General features: G+C 44.2%; 1 protein-coding gene across 1 annotated transcript in view; it reads right to left on the minus strand.

The window, feature by feature from the left end:
• The window catches only part of LOC126483642 (methyl farnesoate epoxidase-like), a 174,399-nt gene that overhangs the window by 117,963 nt on the left and 35,543 nt on the right, over nucleotides 1-20,893 (minus strand). The window contains exon 2 of the mRNA XM_050106699.1: nucleotides 13,463-13,714. Coding sequence (XP_049962656.1) covers nucleotides 13,463-13,714 — 252 coding nt within the window. The remainder of the gene's footprint in view (nucleotides 1-13,462; nucleotides 13,715-20,893) is intronic.

Consider the following 20,893-nt stretch of genomic DNA (forward strand, 5'->3'; position numbering starts at 1 on the left):
AGTGCACAGTATACCATCCACAGGGGGGGGAGGGGGGGAGGGGGCATTGTGCATCACATTCTGGCATGCTACTGCCCTCTCACCAAACCCTGTCGCTGCACCACACCACACCCTACTGTGCCGGCAAACTGACGTACAATAGCACACAACGCCAAGGCTGGTGGCGTGGCATCATGTCACCTGAGCACCAGGCTCACCATGGAATAAAGCAAGGCCTACTGTGCACACCATCACCATGCCTGTTGCTGCAGCATATGTTGCTGACCGCCGGTCAGTACATCAGCGCACCTGATGATGGCAACGTGGTCGATTGCCAAAATATTGTGTACTATGCACACTCATACCAGGCTGTTCACCCAAGATTTATTTTGTCATAAAATATGCCTGGAGAAATTGAAGAATCACATTCGCCACACTGACACTGATATATGTGTATAATGTTGAAGTAATTATGATAAACATCAGTATGATGAGATTGGCACTAGCCATAATTCATTGCTAGTATGCTTTATGAATTAACCAGACTTTCTACTGAGTTCCAGAGAGCTAAAATCACTTCTTTGAAATATGCTGCATATCAACAACTGTGCTGAGACCACAAGAGTGAAATACCTCTTTTCACTAACTGTGCTAACTCCACAAGGATGAAATAAGCTCTCTTCACCACTTCAATGAGTTTCTGAAAGGAGCCAAGGATGATCTCATGTGTCAGATGTCACTGGTGCTGAGATGAGCAGTGATATATAACTGACTTCATGCTTTGGCTTCAATTGTTCCAAGGATAGCCTCTTTGAACTGGCAAATATTTTCTCTCAGGAAGCACACTCAATGAATTCAACTTATGTAATGTAGTTTTCCTTAAGAGATGCCTTCACATGTCTAACATTGTACCTATTACCACTTGGACCTCAGTCAGAGAGAAGCCACTGTTCGAGCAGCAGAGGCAAAGCCTTCTGGCTCTGTCTTATTATCATTTATCATCACCTCTCTAAACTGCTCATTAGAAATATGAACTAACCTTTTGGTCATTTACCATGTAAAAGGTTTTCTATCACACAGATCCAGAACTGAGCATGATCTTTGAGCCACTGTCAAGAGGTCATTGGTGCCAGATCAGATTTCTCTGTCGATCACATGAGTAGTACAAGAACGTGATGCATTTGTGACATCAACTGAACAGTTGTCACTAAATCTCCCAGCATCCTTTTAAGTAAGGTAGGATATTGTGATGTCAAAAAAAATTCTCTGAAATAGTTGAATCATATCTGTCTAACAGGAAACAAATGGTATCAGTAGGCAAGTGTCCTGTATTAAGTAATCAGTCTTTATGTAAATGGGAACTAATCACAAGAGGTATCTCAAAGGGTTCCATCCAAGGGCTGTTACTATTTATTTTGCATTGTGATCACAGATGATACAAACATTGCCAATAGAAAGTCAAATGTAGAGCTGCTAATGTACATTGATAAGTTGTTACCCAAGTCACTGATATTAAACTTTGAAAAAAAAAACCAATTGTGTGCATTTCAAGATCTGAAAGAGTTTCACCCAACATATATGTACAATATGAAGACATGCAATAGAATGAGACAACAGCTTTCTTGAGATTAAAATGTAATAATAAATTTAGTTAGAAGGTACACACAAAAGAATTGCTTAAACTTCTAAATAAATCAAAGATGATGCTAAATTATTGGGATCATAACTTGATAACAAATGCAGTTGAGAGGAGACTATTACAGATTTCCTAAAATACTTAAATAAACCATTATGTTCAGTGTGGGTGTCATCAGACTTATGTGATGTAAAAGTGAAACATCTGACATATTTTGCTTATTTTCACTCCATAATATCATATGGTATCATATTTTGAGGGGACTCATTAAGTCAAGCAAAACTGTTTGTGAGAAACATGTTCAAAGAATTGAGTATAATTTCTATTGTTTCTCAGCATATTTATTCTTTACTAAAATTTGTCATAAGTAATACATATTTCATTTACAATGAAAAGTCAGTTTACTGAAGCAGTACCAGGACTAAACATGATTCTTGTAAGGGCTTAAGGTCACTCACTTTCATCCAGAAAGTTTTACGTCCTTGAGGAACACATTCTTTTCAATAACTGGCAAGCAACCCTAAACAGTTTAGAGCTATTTCAGTGGCAAACTTCTACTCCACTTATAAATTTCTTAGAAAAACCATTAGCTGTACTTATTATTAACTGTATCACACAAATGATACTACACACATCAAAAAATGTTTTGCATCACCACAGTTCCGAGAGATATGGAACCTGTACAGAAAATTGGAATAGAGATCAACATAAACATCATTTTCGCCCTTTTTATTGCTCAAGAAAACCGCACATTCCACATTGTTAGTTAACAAGCATTTTGCTCTCATTTAAGTATACGGTCGAAAGAGACAGCCTTCCAGGAATTGTGAAACAAACCCTGCCGTCCAGTACAGTGTGCCACAAAGAGTGCAGATTCACCATGAGATAGGGAAATTCACAGGCATCTATTGTGCTGAATAAGGCCAGGCTGATAAGGCTTATTGCTGTAGCATACAAGTGAGACAGATGAGAACACACATCATAGGGAAACCCCATAGGAGCTACTTGTGTCCAAGGAGGTGTAGCAGTGTTAAATATGGCAGGCCTAAGATTGGCCACAAAGGGAAGCATTTATGATAACCATTTAATTCTGTAGTAATTCAGAGAATGAAGCCACAGTAATTTTAATCTACCATCTTTCTTAAATTTTCATGGTGATCCCAATAAAACTTGAATATTTATCATATCTATAATAGTTCAGGATTAAAGTGAAATTAACATGTTTTGTAACAAAGACCTGAATGCTAAAATCTGAATGCTTTGGTTGATCATAAGGATCAACATTTCATATAATAGTGCATCATTAAAATGACATATCAACTCTGTAACTTTATTTGTTTAAAAGCAATAGTAAATTTATATTATCAGTATTTTCAGTTAAGCACCAGATCATCATCTCCTCCACACAAAACTCACTGAACGATGACATTATGACACCTCATTGAATCATTAGGTAATAGAATATTTGTTGTAATGTTTAGTGCATAATAGTTACTTTTGTTCTTTATTCATTTATCAAAAAGCACATTGGTGCAAGGCTACTGGCTGTGACATTCAAAGTTAAGAAGGAAATTGTATTGGTTTTATGTAAAAGAATTTAACGTTTATTATGTAATGGATATTATTGTTACTTTAGTTAGAACGTGAAAGTGGTCAAGCTTTGATTATTTAAATATGTTAAAATGGAAAATAATGTAGAATAACCTGTAGCCAATCAGATGGACAGCTTCTGGGAAGGGAACTGCAATAGTCAGTTGAGCGACAGTGTTTGGCACACAGGAGATGCAGCCAGAGATGGGCAGAGGGACAGTATGGCTGGAGACATCAATGTGGACAGTTCTGGTCTAGACACCAAAGGAACAGTTTGGATTGAGACTCAAAAGCAGTCAGTTGGTCTTTAGGTAACTAGGAAGTGAAATGACTTAGAAAATTTCACATTGTGTGATATCGCAGGACTTAGTCTCTGAGCGGTGAGCAGCCGTGCACCTGGTGTGAACTCTAATTTTTTGTGTAGATTACGAGGTGGAGTGTTGGACTTGTATTTTGCGATGAGATTGTAAATGACTGAACTGTGTCAAATGGATATGCACTTGAGTGTAACAGTAACTCTAAATATGACCACTTTTGCTATTAGTTTGCTTTCTGAATAAACAACTGTGTGGCCTACATCATATATGGGTCATTAATTTAGCACCTGATATTATTATTACTGTTATTATATGTTGTATTAACTTTTTGATGAAGAGGAACCTCATGTGAGCCCAAACATCTTTGGGATGTTAGCTCGCAATGTTGTACCACCATACAGCGAGACCTTCACAGGTGGTGGTCCAGATTGCTGTACACACCGGTATCTGTAATACCCAGCAGCACATCCTCTTGCAATGATACATGCCTGTATTTATCGTGGCATACTATCCACAAGTTCATCAAGGCATTGTTGGTCCAGATTGTCCCACTTATCAATGGCAATTCAATGTAGATCCCTCAGAGTGGTTGGTGTGTCACATTGTCCATAAACAGCCTTCTTCAATCTATCCCAGGCATGGTTGATAGGGCTCATTTCTGGAGAATGTGCTGGTCTCTCTACTCGAGCGATGTTGTTATCCTGAAGGAAGTCATTCACAAGGTGTGCACAATGGGAGCGCGAATTGCCATCCATGAAGACAAATGCCTCACCTATATGCTGTCAAAATGGTTGCACTATCGGTTAGAGGATGGCATTCATGTATCATACAGCCATTGCGGTTCCTTCCATGACCACCAGTGGCATACATCGGCCCCACATAGCGTCACGTCGAAACATCAGGGAACCTCCACCTTGCTGAACATGCTGGACAGTGTGTCTTAGGCATTCAGCCTGACCAGGTTGCCTCCAAGCCACTGTAGGTAGCGGTCAGCCACTACAGTAGTAGCCCTTGGGTGGCCTGAGTGAGGCATGTCCTTGACAGTGCCTGTCTCTCTGACGATTGTTTGGTTTGAAGGCATATGCAATACTCATCGGTGAAGCAAACTTGATGCCAATCCTGAGCGGTCCATTCAGCATGTTGTTGATCCCATCTGTACAGTGCTGCATGGTGTTGCGGTTGCAAAGGTGGACCTCACCATGGGCATAGGGAGTGAAGTTGCACATCATACAGCCTATTGTGCACAGTTTGAGTCGTAAGATGATGTCCTGTGGCTGCATTAAAAGCATTATTCAGCATGGTGGCATCGCTATCAGGGGTCCTCCAAGCCACTGTAGGTAGCGGTCAGCCACTACAGTAGTAGCCCTTGGGTGGCCTGAGTGAGGCATGTCCTTGATAGTCCCTGTCTCTCTGTAACTCCTCCATGTCAGAACAACATCGCTTTGGTTCACTCTTGAGATGCCTGGACACTTACCTTGTTGAGAGCCCTTCCTGTCACAAAGTAACAATGTGAACATGACTGAACTGTGGTATTGACCATCTAGGCATAACTATAGACAACACAAGCTGTGTACCTCCTTCTTGGTGGAATGACTGGAACTGATTGTCCGACCCCATCTGTCTATTAGGCCCTGCTCATGCATGGTTGTTTACATCTTTGGGCAGGTTTAGTGACATCTCTGAACCGTCAAAGGGATTGTGGCTGTTATACAATATCCACAGTCAACATCTATCTTCAGGAGCTCTGGGAACCAGAGTGATGCAAAACTTTTCTTGATGTGTGTATGTAATATCTAGCTTCAATACAACTTCAATGCAGTAATGCAAATCAGTATAAGTAAGCCTTGAAAATTGATTTTGGTTTTGATAGTGCTTAGCTACAACAGAACTGGTAATATCCAGTGCACTTGTTAATTAAGATTTAAAAGAAACATTTGTAAAATATTTCAGTTTACATATTGCTGTGGACCATCTCACTTAGAATCTGTGAAAGGAACTTCAGCAAATACAGTTACTCTGCAAATATGTATTACATATTTTAGGTTGTAACACATCCCACAGCCTAGAAAATGTCATCACTATTGGTCTATGGAAAAAATAGTACATATAATGTAATTGAATATAATCCAAGTGTTTGTGATGAGCATGCTCTCTCAAGGACCACAGTTCTTTGCCATATCTGCTACTGAAAGTTACAAATGAGGCTAATTTTTGCAAGTACAAAAATTAGTAAAGCAATTAAAAGTACTAAATAAGTAAAAACAAAGAGTTGTTATTCACATCTAGTAAAGGAAATTAAGCACAAAGCATAAACAAGTACTAACACAGCTGCAGTTGTCCTACCTGTAACTCATGCCTCCTGTCTGAGGACTAGCTAGCATCCTGTATGTGTTTCTATCAGCTACACTGTGAACTTTACCTCCTGAAGATGCAGTGATGTGTCCATGTACATTCAAAGGCCGCGTGTGTGACAGTGCTATCTTGTCGGCAGAGAACGCCTCAGATGTGTGTGTGTGAAAATTTTCACCTAACGTTTTGTCTCCATCTGTGGGAGACATCTTCTGAGTCATCTGGCTACTGCGACTGAGGCTCCAGGTACTTTCACATTTATAGACTGCATGGGGGACACCACCATTCGTCACACAATGCCGACGGTATGCCTATCTTTGGAAGCCGTCATCATTCTTGATTAAGAGTAATCGATTGTCAAGCTTTAAAACTAAAGTTGACATTGCACCAGCAGATGGAGATGAAACATTAGGTGGAAATTTTATACACCGACCATGGCCTCTCAGCCCGGAAGTTTCAACTGAAGACAACGCCAGCCGTGAAAGCCTACATTGTATGTATTCAAGATGTTAATGCTTTCATGTGGAATAAAGTTGTGTTCAGTCTACTGGTAATGTACTTACACCTACATTCAGTAAAAGGTAAGTATAAATAGCTCCTAAAACACTTAAAGACATTAGGCTAGTTTTGTTCCATAGTGAGGTGTTGTATATCCTTCAACAGAATATGGTGTAACATGTCCAGAGTTCATGTTCAGAGCCTTCCTTTCACAAAATTGCAAAAAATATCCATTGTGAACACTCAGCCTTTGATCCCCACTCTCTGTCACCCACCCTCTCCCTTTTACCAGAGCTAACACTTATGAACGTGTTTATTACAACATAATATTTATTTTGAAAGAAGAGTGAGACAGCTTCATCTCTAAAATTCCAATGATTCTGATCATAATCTAAAACAGTATTCTACAATAAGATATTGTGATGTTATTGTTACAACTTTTTGAAAGGAGTTGTCTCTGATGATGAAGGCAAGCAGATTATCATGGACACAGAATAAAAAAATATTTTGTTCTACCAAATTTTATTAAAGCAATTTCCATTTTAGGGAATGAAAATGAGGAATTTGTATCATTATTATCTTTGTTTTTATACTGGCTCTTCTATGCTTACAATAGGATTTCTAACGATAGCCACTTGTAAATTCACAAACAGAAGAATAAAATTCAAGCATTGTGACAAAATCCTGAGTTTCTATTTCCTTGCTGATTCCTTATCATCAGTTTGTACAACTGAGAAGTGACAGTGATGTATATCTTTCCTCAAGACTGTTGATATGCTGGTTTGCTATCATCCTTATTTCATGTACTGTTCTCCCATGACTTAATAATTCAGAATTATAATTCTGATTTGGCTCTTTGGAACAACTTTGTCCCACATACAAGGAAAAGATGAATTATTTTCCTCTGGAGATTATCCTGAAGATTCTGGAAATATAGGTGTTCTACATGTTGTGACAGTGCCACGACATTTAACAGTGCCGCCACGACAGTACGCGCAAAGGGCAATAGAGGCGCTCCGTAACTTGGCTGAGCGCGGGAGTGCCACCTAGCTACGAACAGCACCGGCCGCATGTCACAGCACGGCAGTCGAGTAAGAGATACTGAGTTGTTATCATGTAACGAGCTATTGTTTCTAAGTGTGTGTGTTTGAATATCCACGCAATTGTTGGTGATTAAAAGTTATAACACTTTTTGGCGACAAGGATGGGATATTTTCACTGCATTGTGGATTTGTGTGTTCATGACGGGGCAGACATGGAACAGCTTATGCAAGCGCTCATTGAACAACAAACACAGCTGACGGCTGCTATTCAGGTGTTGTCGACGTTGCTTACTCATCGTCTGTCTTCCTCTTCTCTGCCTCCATTCCCTCCTTACGACGAGGCCGCTGAAGATTGCGGCAACACTTCTTGGCTTTCGGCATTGTCGACGCTCCTATGTGTAAGTCGTTATTCCTATCTTGGATTTCCCCACAGATCTATCAGCTGCTATCTCAGTTAGCCCCTCTGCGGGAACCTGCCTCTCTGTCCTTCCAAGAAATGTGTGACTTATTGTCTAACTATTACCGAAAAAACACCCATGTCATTGCCACCCGCGTGGCGTTCTACTGGTGTCGTAAACAGCCCCATCAATCTTACCGAGTTTGGGCAGCGGAACTACACGGTCTGAGTAGGAAATGTCAGTTTGTCATGGACACTCATCATGAGTCTTACGCTGATTCAATGGTTAGGGATGCTATTCTACGGCTTGCTTCTGATAAAGAAGTTCGGCAACGTGCCCTACAACTGCCAAACCCGTCGTTGTCGGAAGTTCTAAGCATCGCTCAATCCTTTGAAGTGTCTCACGCTGCTGGTGCACAAATAGACACACGGTGTGATGTAGGCACTGTACAGTCAACTTTCGACATGGACCATTTGCCTGTTTCACAGGAGAATGAAGATGTGGCGGCGGTTCAGTCGCGTGAACAACGTCGCGTTGGGCCGCAACGCTTGCAGCGAAAACAGCAACCACAGAAGCAGGTTCGTTCCACACTTCCTTCTTGTCCACGTTGTTTCATACAGCATGACAGGTCCACGTGTCCAAAACGTTGGTCCACGTGTAATTCATGTAGGAAAAAAGGCCACATTGCTTCCGTGTGTCAGTCCCCTAAAGTTCCTGTTGACGAGGACGAGGCATTGGACATGGATGTTAACTGTGTGCTTTCTCAAACAAACAAGTTGTTTGTTACTGTTCATGTTCTGAATAAAGACATTCGCATGCGAGTGGACACTGGCTCTGCAGTAACTCTCATTAATTCTCGCACGTATTTGGAGTTGGGCTCCCATCCCTTGTCTCCAGTTACACGAAATCTGAGAACTTATAATAAACAGAAAATTCCTATCATTGGCCAGTTTGATGCTTCCACTGCCTACAAGTCTGTTGTTAGGCCCCTCACGTTTTATGTGGTGGATCATGCGGGCACTGAAAACCTGTTCGGTTATGATGCTTTCCAGTTGTTCGGGTTCTTACTCTTAAACCTACAGCTCGCCCTAAGTTTTTCTGGGCACGCCCTATTCCGGTGGCGTTGCGTGCACCTGTCAAGGCTGAAATAGACAGGTTAACAGCTTCAGGGATTCTCCTTCCCGTTTCCTCCAGCGAATGGGCATCGCCAATCATGGTGGTTTCTAAACGAAACGGGAGTCTGCGATTGTGTGGTGATTTTAAAGCCACTGTCAACGCTCAGAGCCTCATTGACACTTATCCTCTTCCCTGTCCTGAGGAGTTATTTACCAAGCTCACTGGGGGCCAGTTCTTTTCCAAACTTGACTTATCAGAGGCATACCATCAGTTGCCATTGGATGCTTCTTCCAAGGAATTTCTCGTCATCAACACTCCTTGTGGGTTGTACCAGTACCAGCGGTTACCATTTGGCGTCGCTAGCACGCCGGCCATTTTTCAGCGGTTTTTGGAACAGCTCACGGCTTTCGTTCCTGGCTGCATAAACTATCTGGATGACATTGTTGTCACGGGGGCCTCCACTGAGGAGCACCTTCGCAATTTGCGTTCACTGTTTTGGGTTTTGCATTCGGGTGGGTTGAGGTGCAATCTGGACAAGTCACAGTTCTTCCAACCCTCCATTGTGTATCTTGGTTTCCACTTGTCCCGTGAGGGTATACGACCTCTATGTCAGCACGTTGCGGCCATTAACGCTCTATCCCGGCTGTCTACGGTCAAAGAACTTCAGGCGTTTCTAGGCAAGATTGCTTATTATCACAAATTCATTCCATTTGCGGCAGTCGTAGCTAATCCTCTGCATCAGCTGTTACACAAAAACGTCCCTTTCTGTTGGTCCAACGAGTGTGAGCAGGCTCTTGTTCACCTGAAGGCTCATTTGCAGTTGGCACCTTGTCTTGCCACATTCCATCCGGGTCAGCACTTGGTTCTGGTGACTGACGCGTCACAGTATGGCCTAGGGGCTGTTCTCGCCCATCGGTATGAGGATGGGTCGGAACGACCTGTCGCCTATGCTTCCAAGACCCTCAACGATGCGCAACGGCGTTACTCTCAAATCGAAAAGGAGGCGCTCGCTATCATTTATGCTCTAAAAAAGTTCAGCGTTTTTTTGTATGGTTCTAAGTTTCACCTCATCACCGACCACAAGCCGCTGGTCTCTCTGTTCAGCCCATTGGCGTCGCTTCCGGATAAGGCAGCTCACCGCCTGCAACGTTGGGCCTTATACTTGTCTTGTTTTCACTATGAGATTCACTATCGCCCCACGGCCCAGCACGCCAACGCTGACGCATTGTCGTGATTGCCGATCGGCCCCGACCCAGTTTTTGATCGTGATGAACTACTCTGTTTCCACATTGATGAGAAAGAACGTCTTGTGGTCGAGGGTTTTCCACTTACAGGTTCGCAGGTCATGTCGGCTACTGCGCGGGACCCGGTCCTGCGTCAGGTGATCGGTTTTGTTCAACGGGGTTGGCCGGACGGGACCAAGGGCCGGGCATCGGATCCCCTTTGCAACTACCATGCCTTGCGCCTTCATCTGTCTGTTCGTGATGGTGTTGTTCTTCTGGCCACAGATGGCACATCTCCACGGGTCGTGGTGCCAGCCTCTCTTCGCAAAGATGTTCTCAAACTGTTGCATGAAGGCCATTGGGGTATTTCTCGGACTAAGTCCCTGGCCCACAGGCATGTTTATTGGCCCAGTATTGATTCGGACATGGCCCACATGGTTGCTGCATGTGGTCAGTGTGCTCAACAACTGGCTGCACTTTGTACAATGTCCTCTCCGTGGCCTGATCCGGCGCAGCCATGGGAATGGGTGCACGCTGACTTTGCCGGCCCCTTCCTCGGTACTTATTGGCTACTGTTGATTGACGCCTTCTCGAAGTTTCTGTTTGTTGTTCGATGTCCGTCGCCCACCACTGCGGCGATGACGCTGGCTTTGTCCAAAATCTTTGCGCTAGAAGGTCTTCCATCCACGATCGTCACGGACAATGGCCCTCAGTTCTCTTCGCAGGCCTTCCGTGATTTTTGTACTGGACAAGGGATTCATCATGTTACAGCACCGCCCTTCCATCCGCAATCAAATGGGGAGGTCGAGCACCTTGTCCGCACTTTAAAAAGCCAGATGAAAAAATTCCTTAGTGATTTTTCCACAGATGACACTCTGCTGCAATTTCTGAGTTCTTATCGCTTCACGCCTCTGGGTGATCGCAGCCCTGCTGAACTCTTGCATGGCCGCCAACCACGCACTCTACTGCAGCTGCTTCACCCTGTCAGGCCTTGTGCTGTGTCCCCTAGTGCGGGAAAATACTCGGGGGGCACCAACGTGTGGGCACGAGGGTATGGATCTCGCCCTAAATGGATTCCAGGGGTGGTCAAAGCTCTTCGCGGCCACCGTCTTTGTGAAATACGTACAGACGACGGAATGGTTGTTTGCCATTATGACCAGATGTGCCCACGAGTGGTGGCCACGCCGGTGCCACCGCCCCTTCCTTCGTCTCCACCAGCCCGAGAAGCCAGTCCTGTCACTGCTGCCGATCTACCGTACATGTTGATGCAGCCGACGTCGCTACCGCTTCCGAGTACGCCGGAACTGGCCCCAGTCTTGACGCCGCCTTCTCCGGGACCCATATCACTGGAGCACACCCCCAGGTCCATGACACATATGGATGCTGCTCCGGAGTTTTCACCCATCATCTCGTCCAGGAGGCACGTTCCACGCACGAGCTTCCGTCCTGTACATTTTCGACCATACTCTCGTGTCTCTCTGCGGGATCTTCTCAGGGCCTCACAAGAGGCCATGGATGTCTCCACACTGTCCATGTCTCCAAGGAAGTGAGTGTTTTTTTTTTTTTGCCAAGTGGGGAAAAGTATTGTGACAGTGCTACGACATTTAACAGTGCCGCCACGACAGTACGCGCAAACGGCGATAGAGGCGCTCCGCAACTCGGCTGAGCGCGGGAGCGCCGCCTAGCTACGAATGACGCCGGCCACATGGCACGGCACGGTAGTTGAATAAGAGATACTGAGTTGTTATCATGTAATGAGCTATTGTTTCTAAGTGAGTGTGTTTGAATATCCAAGCAATTATTGGTGATTAAAGGTTATAACACTATACTCTTTGGTAGTATGTATAGTCTCAGTCTAAGTTGGTTGCACTGGTTTCCAAATGTTTTTTCCTTATTGGAAGCATTGTTACAAGTATTCCCCTCTTTGGTCATGGTAAAGTAGTGTAACAACATTAATTTCAACCTTAAAATTCAAATAAGTATCAGTTTCTTCACATTAAGTAGTATAAAAGTACATTGTCCTTTTAATAAAGCTTAATTTCTGTTTACTTTCTTATATAATTTGGAAACTATGCTTGGTGTTGCAATATAGGTTACCTAGGACAACTTTGTCTTAGCACAAAGTTGCTCCAGTTTCACTTAAATACACCAACATAATTGTTCTATACAGTATCCTACATGAATGGTGCAAAACACAAATGGAGAAAAATTTAAGATCTGTCTAAGGAAGCATTTCCAAGATAGCTTAAAAAATAGTGACTCTTCAAGGCAAAGAAGAAAAAATGGTTTCAGGTTTTAGAAGTTTTAAGGCAAATGCAGTTCTGAAAAGGCTGTCAGATGTTGAAAGGTCTATGAAAGTTGAATGTGTCAGTGAATCATTTCTTAAAGCAGCAATTGGTAAGAGAGCAGAGTCTGCGCATGTTTTAAGAAGAAAAAGATAATTAATAAATGTGAGGCCTGGAAAATGAGTCATCCCTGTAGACTTGGAAGTGCAAATGCTTGGATCACCTGCAAATGGGAACGAGAGAAAAAATTACTGCTGTGTAACCTCTTCTACTGACAAGTCTGACTTCACTGCTGATTATTCTGCAAGTGATGAACTGGAGTGTGGGCAGGAGGACTGTAAAACTTATAAAAACACTACTTAAAAAGATAATGTATCATGGAACAAGAACCTGAAAGAAAATAACTATATCGTAGTCAGTTATAATGTGCCAAGAAAGTTAAAGTGTCATGCCTGGAGGAAACTATGAAGTTTTGGAAGGAGCCAGCTGAAGGGAAAGAAGATGTAATTACCTATAATTTTTCGGATATAAAAATAATGATACTTCCCCTGCTTGTGTTACACACCCATCTATAACATTTTCACTCAGTAAAATATTTAGTAAAGTACCAGTACATAACTTTAACTGCCTTTTCTCTGCCTTACTTTACTTTACAGAACCTGCAGTAACATTATTTCTTCATAAATCATGAGCAATATTGGCCATCTGATCAAAAACTTTTTTCCCAAAATTAAAAATTGAAGTTTTCCTACAGTGGGTCAACATTAGTCCGTTTAGGAAAAAAAGTTTTTTTTTCCCATACAAGAATGATTAGTTATGCACTCTGTGTCAAAATGTACATACAAAATCACCACTTTTTTCACAAAATGTTTTTGCACTTTAGGAACAAAAATGGAGGACAAATCTTGGAAAACTAGAAAAAGTGGGCCCAAGCTTGCTCAGTTTACAGAATCTCAGAGTAATTGTTGTAATAAATAATTAAACTCTATAAACTGAATATCTGGCAAGTAATGTAAACATTTTCTTACCTAATCGTTTGTTAAATGTTCTTGTCTGGAAGAAGAAACCATCAGGACGACCATCAAAAGCATCTGTAGAGAGAACAGTAGAAGCTGCTTCCTTCCCACAGATAACTGCAATGAGATTATTTCCAAGTCTAAGACCAATGATTGGTCCATAAGAAAGTGCCAAATCATCCCATACAAGGTGAAGATAACCCAGGCGGTGTCTTAATTTCTGAAGGTGCAAATAATTTCCAACGAGTGGCAACCATTTTGGCCCTATAAAGTGTACAAAATGGACTCCATAAACGTAAGAATACTAGAACAAAAGTCACAGAAAGTTATGAACTAGATTCAGAATATAGAAAGTTCTATACTTCTTGACTGCAAGATCAAGAGTAGTTAACAGCAGCCATTTCATATACAAATGTATACTTAATAGCACAAAAATTGGCCATTGGCCTGTGCATCCAGAGTTAAATATCTGTGCATTACTGACATGAATGAAATACAACAAGTCAGTTTTTCTATTTAGACTGGAAACACATGGAATAAGAAACATTGCTTCAAAATTTCTATAGTTTATTTCTGTTAATGCTCACAAAATTATTTAGTGGCTATAACAGTTTCAACTGTAGCGTCATGATCAGTAGCCCTAAAAAAATAAGAAACATTGTACAAAACATATAGATTAATATTACATTTAAAAATAAAAAAATATCTAACTACACTGTATAATTTAAAAATGATACCATAAATGCTGCGCATTCTGTGGCTGCATCGAAACATGCTGGGAGTCAACATTTCATTGAGGCTCCTAACACAGGACGGGGTGGAGCTAGTGAGAGTTAATCCTCATATAGCCAGAACTGGCTGTAAAGCTATTACAATTAATTCTTCAGTCATGCTCACAAGAGAAAGTGTTCTTTATTTTTACAAGCATTACTCTACATCCTATAATGTGATTGGCTCCCATGTAAAATGCCTGATAGTTCAAATGTACGCTCTAGTCATTTTTTATGCTGTAAAATGAACATGATTGGCAGTCTGAACATTTTGAGGAAGTAATGAATCTTCCTTCTGTTCCAAAACCTTACCTTCCATTCTCCGTTTAGGTCGTATGAACCACTATGTCTCCTCAAACTAGTTACACCCACATTGCAGTAGCCACCAGAAAGATCGCGGGAGGCGCACATCGACACAGTGTGTCACGGATGGTAGTTGCCGCAAGTAGAGTCCCGTCCACCAGAGGGCACGCGAGAATTCGGACGCGACCTCTGCCGGCATAACAACAACAACAACTCCGGCAGCACGGGCCGTGCCCAGTCAGTCAACATCGGGCATGCCTAGGACACAGTCCCGGTCTACGCTAAGTGAAGTGCAATGTAAACGTGAACAGTGTTACTACATAATTGGTGACGAGTAGGGTGGTTCTTTCGTGTGTTGCGTCGTTGTTCTGGTTTCGCAGCTTCTCCATGGCATGGAGGATTTAGTGCGGGTTTTGGTTGAGCAGCAGACGGAGCTCATGGCCACCATGAAACAAGTGCTTCCGGCGTTGCTCTCCACACCGTCTGTTCCAGCGCCATTCCCTCCTCCCTTTCCCCTGAATGATGAGACGGCGGAGGATTGGGACGCATATGAACATCGCCTTTGGCAGCATTTCCAGGCGTTTCATGTTGCCGATGCAGAGGTATTTCGTGCTCTCTTCTTGTATTGGATATGTCCCTCGCTGTATGAAGTTTTGCGGCAGCTAGCACCATTGCAGGAACCCTCGTCCTTGTCTTTTGACGCATTGTGTTCATTGCTGTCTTCATATTATCGCCACCACACGCATGTTGTGGCGGCTAGGGTCGAGTTCTATCAATGCAAGAAACAGCCCCATCAGTCTTACCGGGCGTGGGCCGCTACTCTGCACGGTCTTAGTCGCAAGTGTCATTTTGTCACGGAGCAGTCGCGAGAGTCGTATGCCTACTTTATGGTACGCGATATCATTGTTCGTTCGGCCCCTGATAGGGAGGTCCGGCAACGGGCCCTGCAGTTAGAAGACCCTTCCCTCGAGGAAGTCCTGTCCATTGTTCAATCGTACGAAGTCTCTCACACCGCAGGTCAACAGCTGGAAGCGTGGTGCAACATTGCGGTGGTTCAGGGCGGCGCGGCCGCGTCCACTGTGTCCGGGGTGGACGACGTGCGAGCGGTACAATCCGGCCGTTACGGCTGCTCCCGCACGGCGCATAAACAGAATTCCGGCTGCCGGCCCCTGTTGCCATCCTGTGCGTCGTGCTATATATATCATGATCGGTCAGAGTGCCCCCAGGGTTGAGCCATTTGTCGCAAATGTAATAAAAAAGGTCACATAGCTAAAGTTTGCCGCTCAGCCGCAAAATAATTGAAGGAAGCAGGTACAGAGGACATGGACGTTGACATTCAGGAAGTTTCACCGGGCCAGACTCCCGAAGCATCGGCACGCAAACTCTTTATCGAGGTGTCGGTTTGGTCGCGCTGGTTACAACTGCAAGTAGATACGGGCGCGGCAATTTCGTTGTTGAATGCACAAACTTATTCAGACCTTGGATCGCCCCCGTTGGCGCCAGTTTACCGGCGTCTACGCAGTTATGGTAAACAGTTCATTCCCCTACTGTGTCAATTCACTACCGACGTGACTTACAAATCAGTCACTTGGCCCATTACTTTTATTGTTGTCAGTGACGCGATCTCCTCTAACCTTTTTGGCCTGGATGCCTTTCAAGCTTTCGGTTTTTCTATCGCTGACACCATACAGTTGGTCTCCGAAGACGTTCCCTATCAATCATTGGAATCTTTGATCTCAGACTTTCCAGATATTTTTGAGGAGGGCCTGGGGCGTGTTTCAGATTTTGAAGCTCACTTAACGTTGAAGGCGTCGGCTTGCCCGCGCTTTCTACGTGCGAGGCAGATTCCCTTGGCTCTCCGCCCTCAGGTAAAGGAAGAGCTAGACCGGCTGACAGCCCTAGGAGTCGTTCTTCCCATTTCTTCTAGTGAGTGGGCTTCGCCCCTCGTTATTGTAAGGAAGCCCTCGGGAAAATTACGTCTTTGTGGCGATTTCAAGGCCACCATTAATTCCCAATTGGTGGTGGACACCTATCCTTTGCCTCGTGCTGATCAATTGTTCTCCGCTGTGACGGGAGGCCAATATTTTTCGAAAATCGATCTTTCAGAGGCTTATCATCAGATACCACTTGATGAGGACTCCAAACGGCTGGCGGTCGTCAACACCCCGTTTGGGCTTTACCATTACCAGCGGTTGGCCTTCGGAATCTCCAGTGCCATGGCGATATTCCAGCGTTATCTTGAGCACGTCACGTCGCCAATCCCTCATTGTATTAATTACCTGGATGACATAATTGTCACAGGCCGCAGCACGAAGTAACACTTGCACAACTTTCGCACCCTCTTTCTCAAATTCAGGTCTGTGGGCTTGTGTTGCAACCTGCATAAGTCAAACTTCTTCCAACCGTCCATTGAGTATGTGGGCTACACCATCTCTCGGCACGGCATCCAGCCACTAGGAAGTTTGGTCCAAGGTATCGTCGACCTTCCTCGGCCCGCTTCGCTGAAAGAGTTACAAGCTTTTTTAGGCAAGATAGCCTATTACCACGAGTTCATTCCCAGGGCTTCCACCATAACCCACCCCCTGTACTGCCTTCTGCTCAAGGGTGTTCCTTTTGATTGGTTGCCTACATGCGAGCGAGCGTTCACCTCGTTGGAGGGTCTCCTCACGTCAGCGCCTTGTTTGGCTACTTTAGATCCCCATAAACTGTTGGTCCTGGCTACAGATGCTTCACAGTATGGGGTGGTGGCGGTCCTGGCCCATCGCAATGCAGATGGTTCCGAGCAACCACTGGCGTTTGTGTCTAAAACTCTTAGTCCCACGCAGGCCCATTACTCCCAGGTGGAAAAAGAGGCTTTGGCCATTGTCTACGCTGTTACCAAGTTTCACCCTTTCTTGTATGGCACGAAGTTTCAGTTAATCACTGACCATAAGCCGTTAATATCATTATTTGGCCCCGCCTCTCATATTCTGGATAGGGCGGCCCACAGACTACAGCGCTGGGCCTTCTTCCTCTCTAAGTACCATTATGACATTCATTTTCGCCCTACCGGACAGCATGCCAACACCGACGCTCTTTCCCGTCTTCCAGTGGACCCGGATCCTACATTTGATTGAGAGGAGATTATGTGTTTTCATTTGGATGTGGCATCCCACCAAGCGGTTGATGGCTTCCCGATCACTAGTTCTCGAGTCACATGGGAAACGGCAGCTGACCCGGTTCTCCGGCAAGTAGTTCGCCTCATTCAGCAGGGGTGGTCATCCCGCCCTCCGGGCCGGGCCTCGGACCCTCTTCGTAATTATTTTATTCTATGAGACTGCCTCTCGGTCTTGAAAGGAGTTCTCCTTCTGGCTACCGATGATACAGCTCCTCACATGGTTGTTCCTGCAAGTTTACGAAGGAAGGTCCTCACGTTATTACATGCGGGGCACTGGGGTGTTTCCCATACTAAAACCTTGGCTCACAGACATGTGTACTGGCCCGGTATTGACAGAGAAATTGAGCACTTGGTGGCCGCCTGTTCCCAGTGTGCGAGCCAACAGGCATCTCCCAGCGCAGCGTTCTCTTCATGGCCGCCGGCAACCCAAGCATGGGAACATGTTCACATCGATTTTGCGGGCCCGTTTCTCAATGGCTTTTGGCTCATTGTCATTGATGCTTATTCCCTATTCCCATATGTGGTTTGCTGCTCCTCAACCACTTCAGAAGTTGCAATCCAGGCACTAGCAAAAATCTTTTCTGTGGAAGGTCTGCCAATCACCCTGGTCTTAGACAATGGACCGCAGTTTATTTTGCAGACCTTCCAGGATTTTTGTAGACGCTTCGGTATTCGGCACGTTTGCTCTCCCCCTTCCATCCACAACCGAATGGGGAAGCCGAGCACATGGTACACACATTTAAGACACAGATGAAAAAGTATGTGCACGAATTTCCTGTGGAGGAAGCATTGACGTTTTTCCTGACGACATACCGGACCACACCAATGGGAGAATGCAGCCCCGCAGAGCTCCTCCATGGTCGTCAACCTAGGACTCTCCCCACTGTGACTCTGCTGCACTGCGCTGGTTCTCAGCCTTGGCAACCTCCAGTAGCTCCAGCACCGGCATCGCCATCGTTCGAGATGCCCCAGCGAGAGCCGGCCCCCCTCACAGGCCTGGTTTCTCAGGAGGCTGGTTCACCTGTGGTCATCCCTTCCCCATCGTCCCCGCCACTGGGTCTTGCCCCTCCTGAGGTGGAACAGGATCCGGAATTCGACAGCTTGTCGCTCGTTCTGTCCCGGGCTCTGGTTGTGGGACGACGGGGGCCTCTTCGTGTGGGTCACTTCCAGCTGTATTCGAAGGTTCCGGCTCGAGGGTTGGCAGATCCCCTCAACTCCGGCCTTCCAATGGATGTGGAGGTCATCGCTCCTGCCCGACGCTCCACCTTCCGACGCAGTGGATCACAGTGGCTTCACCCCCCAAAAGAGGTGGAGTGCAGTAGCCACCAGAAAGATCGCGGGAGGCGCACATTGGCATGGCACGTCACGGAGGGTAGTTGCCGCAAGTAGAGTCCTGTCCACCAGAGGGCACGCGAGAATTTGGACGTGACCTCTGCCGGCATAACAACAATAACAACTCCGGCAGCATGGGCCGTGCCCAGTCAGTTAACATTGGGCATGCCTAGGACACAGTCCCGGTCTACACTAAGTGAAGTGCGACGTAAACGTGAACAGTGTTACTACACACATCAACATCCAAATTGTGCAAACTCCTGAGAAGTGTGGCAGAGGATACTTCATGCTGTATCAATTATTATGTTTTCCTCCCATTCCATGCATGTGTGGAGTGCAAGAGGAATGACTGCTTTTAAGCCACTGAATGCATTGTGAAACACTCTAATATAGTTTTTGTCATCCCTGTGGAAGTTATACATAGTTGATTGTAGTATAGTTCTAAGTTGCTCACTTAATACTGGTTCTTTAAGTTTCATAGGGAAGGTTTTGTCAGACACTTGATATCTGTTGTTAAGAGCTGAGAGTTGGCCAGTTCAGCTGAATCAGCATTTCCATGATGCTCTCCCATGGGATAGAAAAACCTGTCACAATTTGTACTGTCCTTTTTTGTATACATTAAATATCCCCTGTTGGTCTTATTTGATTATAAACTTGGGTAATATTCTACGTTGGATCACCTTAGTGTCGTGTAGGCGGTCTAGTTCATAGACTGCATTTTGTCAGTACCCTACCAATGAAACTAAGTCACATTCCTGCTTTACCTATAGTTGAGCCTATGTACAAATTAATTTGCAATGTGAATGTAAAATGTCTCATTCCACATCATTATGATCTATCAAGCAAAGTTATCCTTGGAACATGTAACTAACAAACAATGTGATCAAAATGCTTCATAGGGTAAATATAGCAAAGAATGCACAGTCTCAAAGAGAGTGCAGCTTGTATTGCTGACAGCTGATTAAACTGATCAGCTTGCCACTTATGTAGTAGTGTCCGGAGTGGTATCAGAAACTCCTCATAGAAGTTGCGTGAAGAAACCCTGTATTTCTGAAGTGAAACCGGTGAGAACCACTTTTCAGCTTTCTTAATGTAATTCTGTTTCTGTGTTGCAAAAGGTATTCACAGAATACATGAGCAATAGCCCTCAGCTCTAGATTGCATTTTGAGAGGTTGGCTTTCAGTCTACTATAATGCATCCACATATTTTGCAAATGTGCCGTGTGCTACCATCTCTTGACTTTGGGTAGAATCATTTTTAATGTATGAAAGAGTATGCAATACAATTACATCCCCAAAGAGTGAGTGCTTACTCTTTAGGGTGCAACTGCAAATTTATACCATTTTTCATATGTTGTGGAGTCTGAAGGATAGGTTTTGTTTCAGACTGACTTTAAATTAAGTACAAAAATTGGACAGGAAGTTCATCTTTACTGAAGAGCTGCTCAATGAGGCCAGAAAATGAATCAGAAATGGGGTAAGCAGATGAAAGATTGCCGCCGCTCTTGGTACATAGGAATTTACTTTAAGCAAAAGACTGGTAGCAATGAGTAGGGAACATAGTTTATGGTATTCCCTTATTAAGCATCCAATATACAAATGCATAGGCTATGTTCAAAATATTCTGATTACAGATAGTGTTTTCTTTTAGGGAACTGGACCATCACCACTGGGATGTTTTTAAAAAAATTTCTCAGATGAACTGGAAAAAGAATTAGCAACCCTGTCAGGGATCTTTATGCTCTGTTCTATGGTCTCAGCAGGCTGCAGCTCATGCAATTAGCGTTTGAGCACACAGAGGCTAACAAGGTGGATCCCCACTTCAGTAAGGATGCAAAGGCAGCTGGACAGCACTGGATTCAATATTTCTGCAAAATCCAC

Source organism: Schistocerca serialis, chromosome 1 (assembly GCF_023864345.2).
Source record: "Schistocerca serialis cubense isolate TAMUIC-IGC-003099 chromosome 1, iqSchSeri2.2, whole genome shotgun sequence".
Classification (NCBI taxonomy): domain Eukaryota; kingdom Metazoa; phylum Arthropoda; class Insecta; order Orthoptera; family Acrididae; genus Schistocerca; species Schistocerca serialis.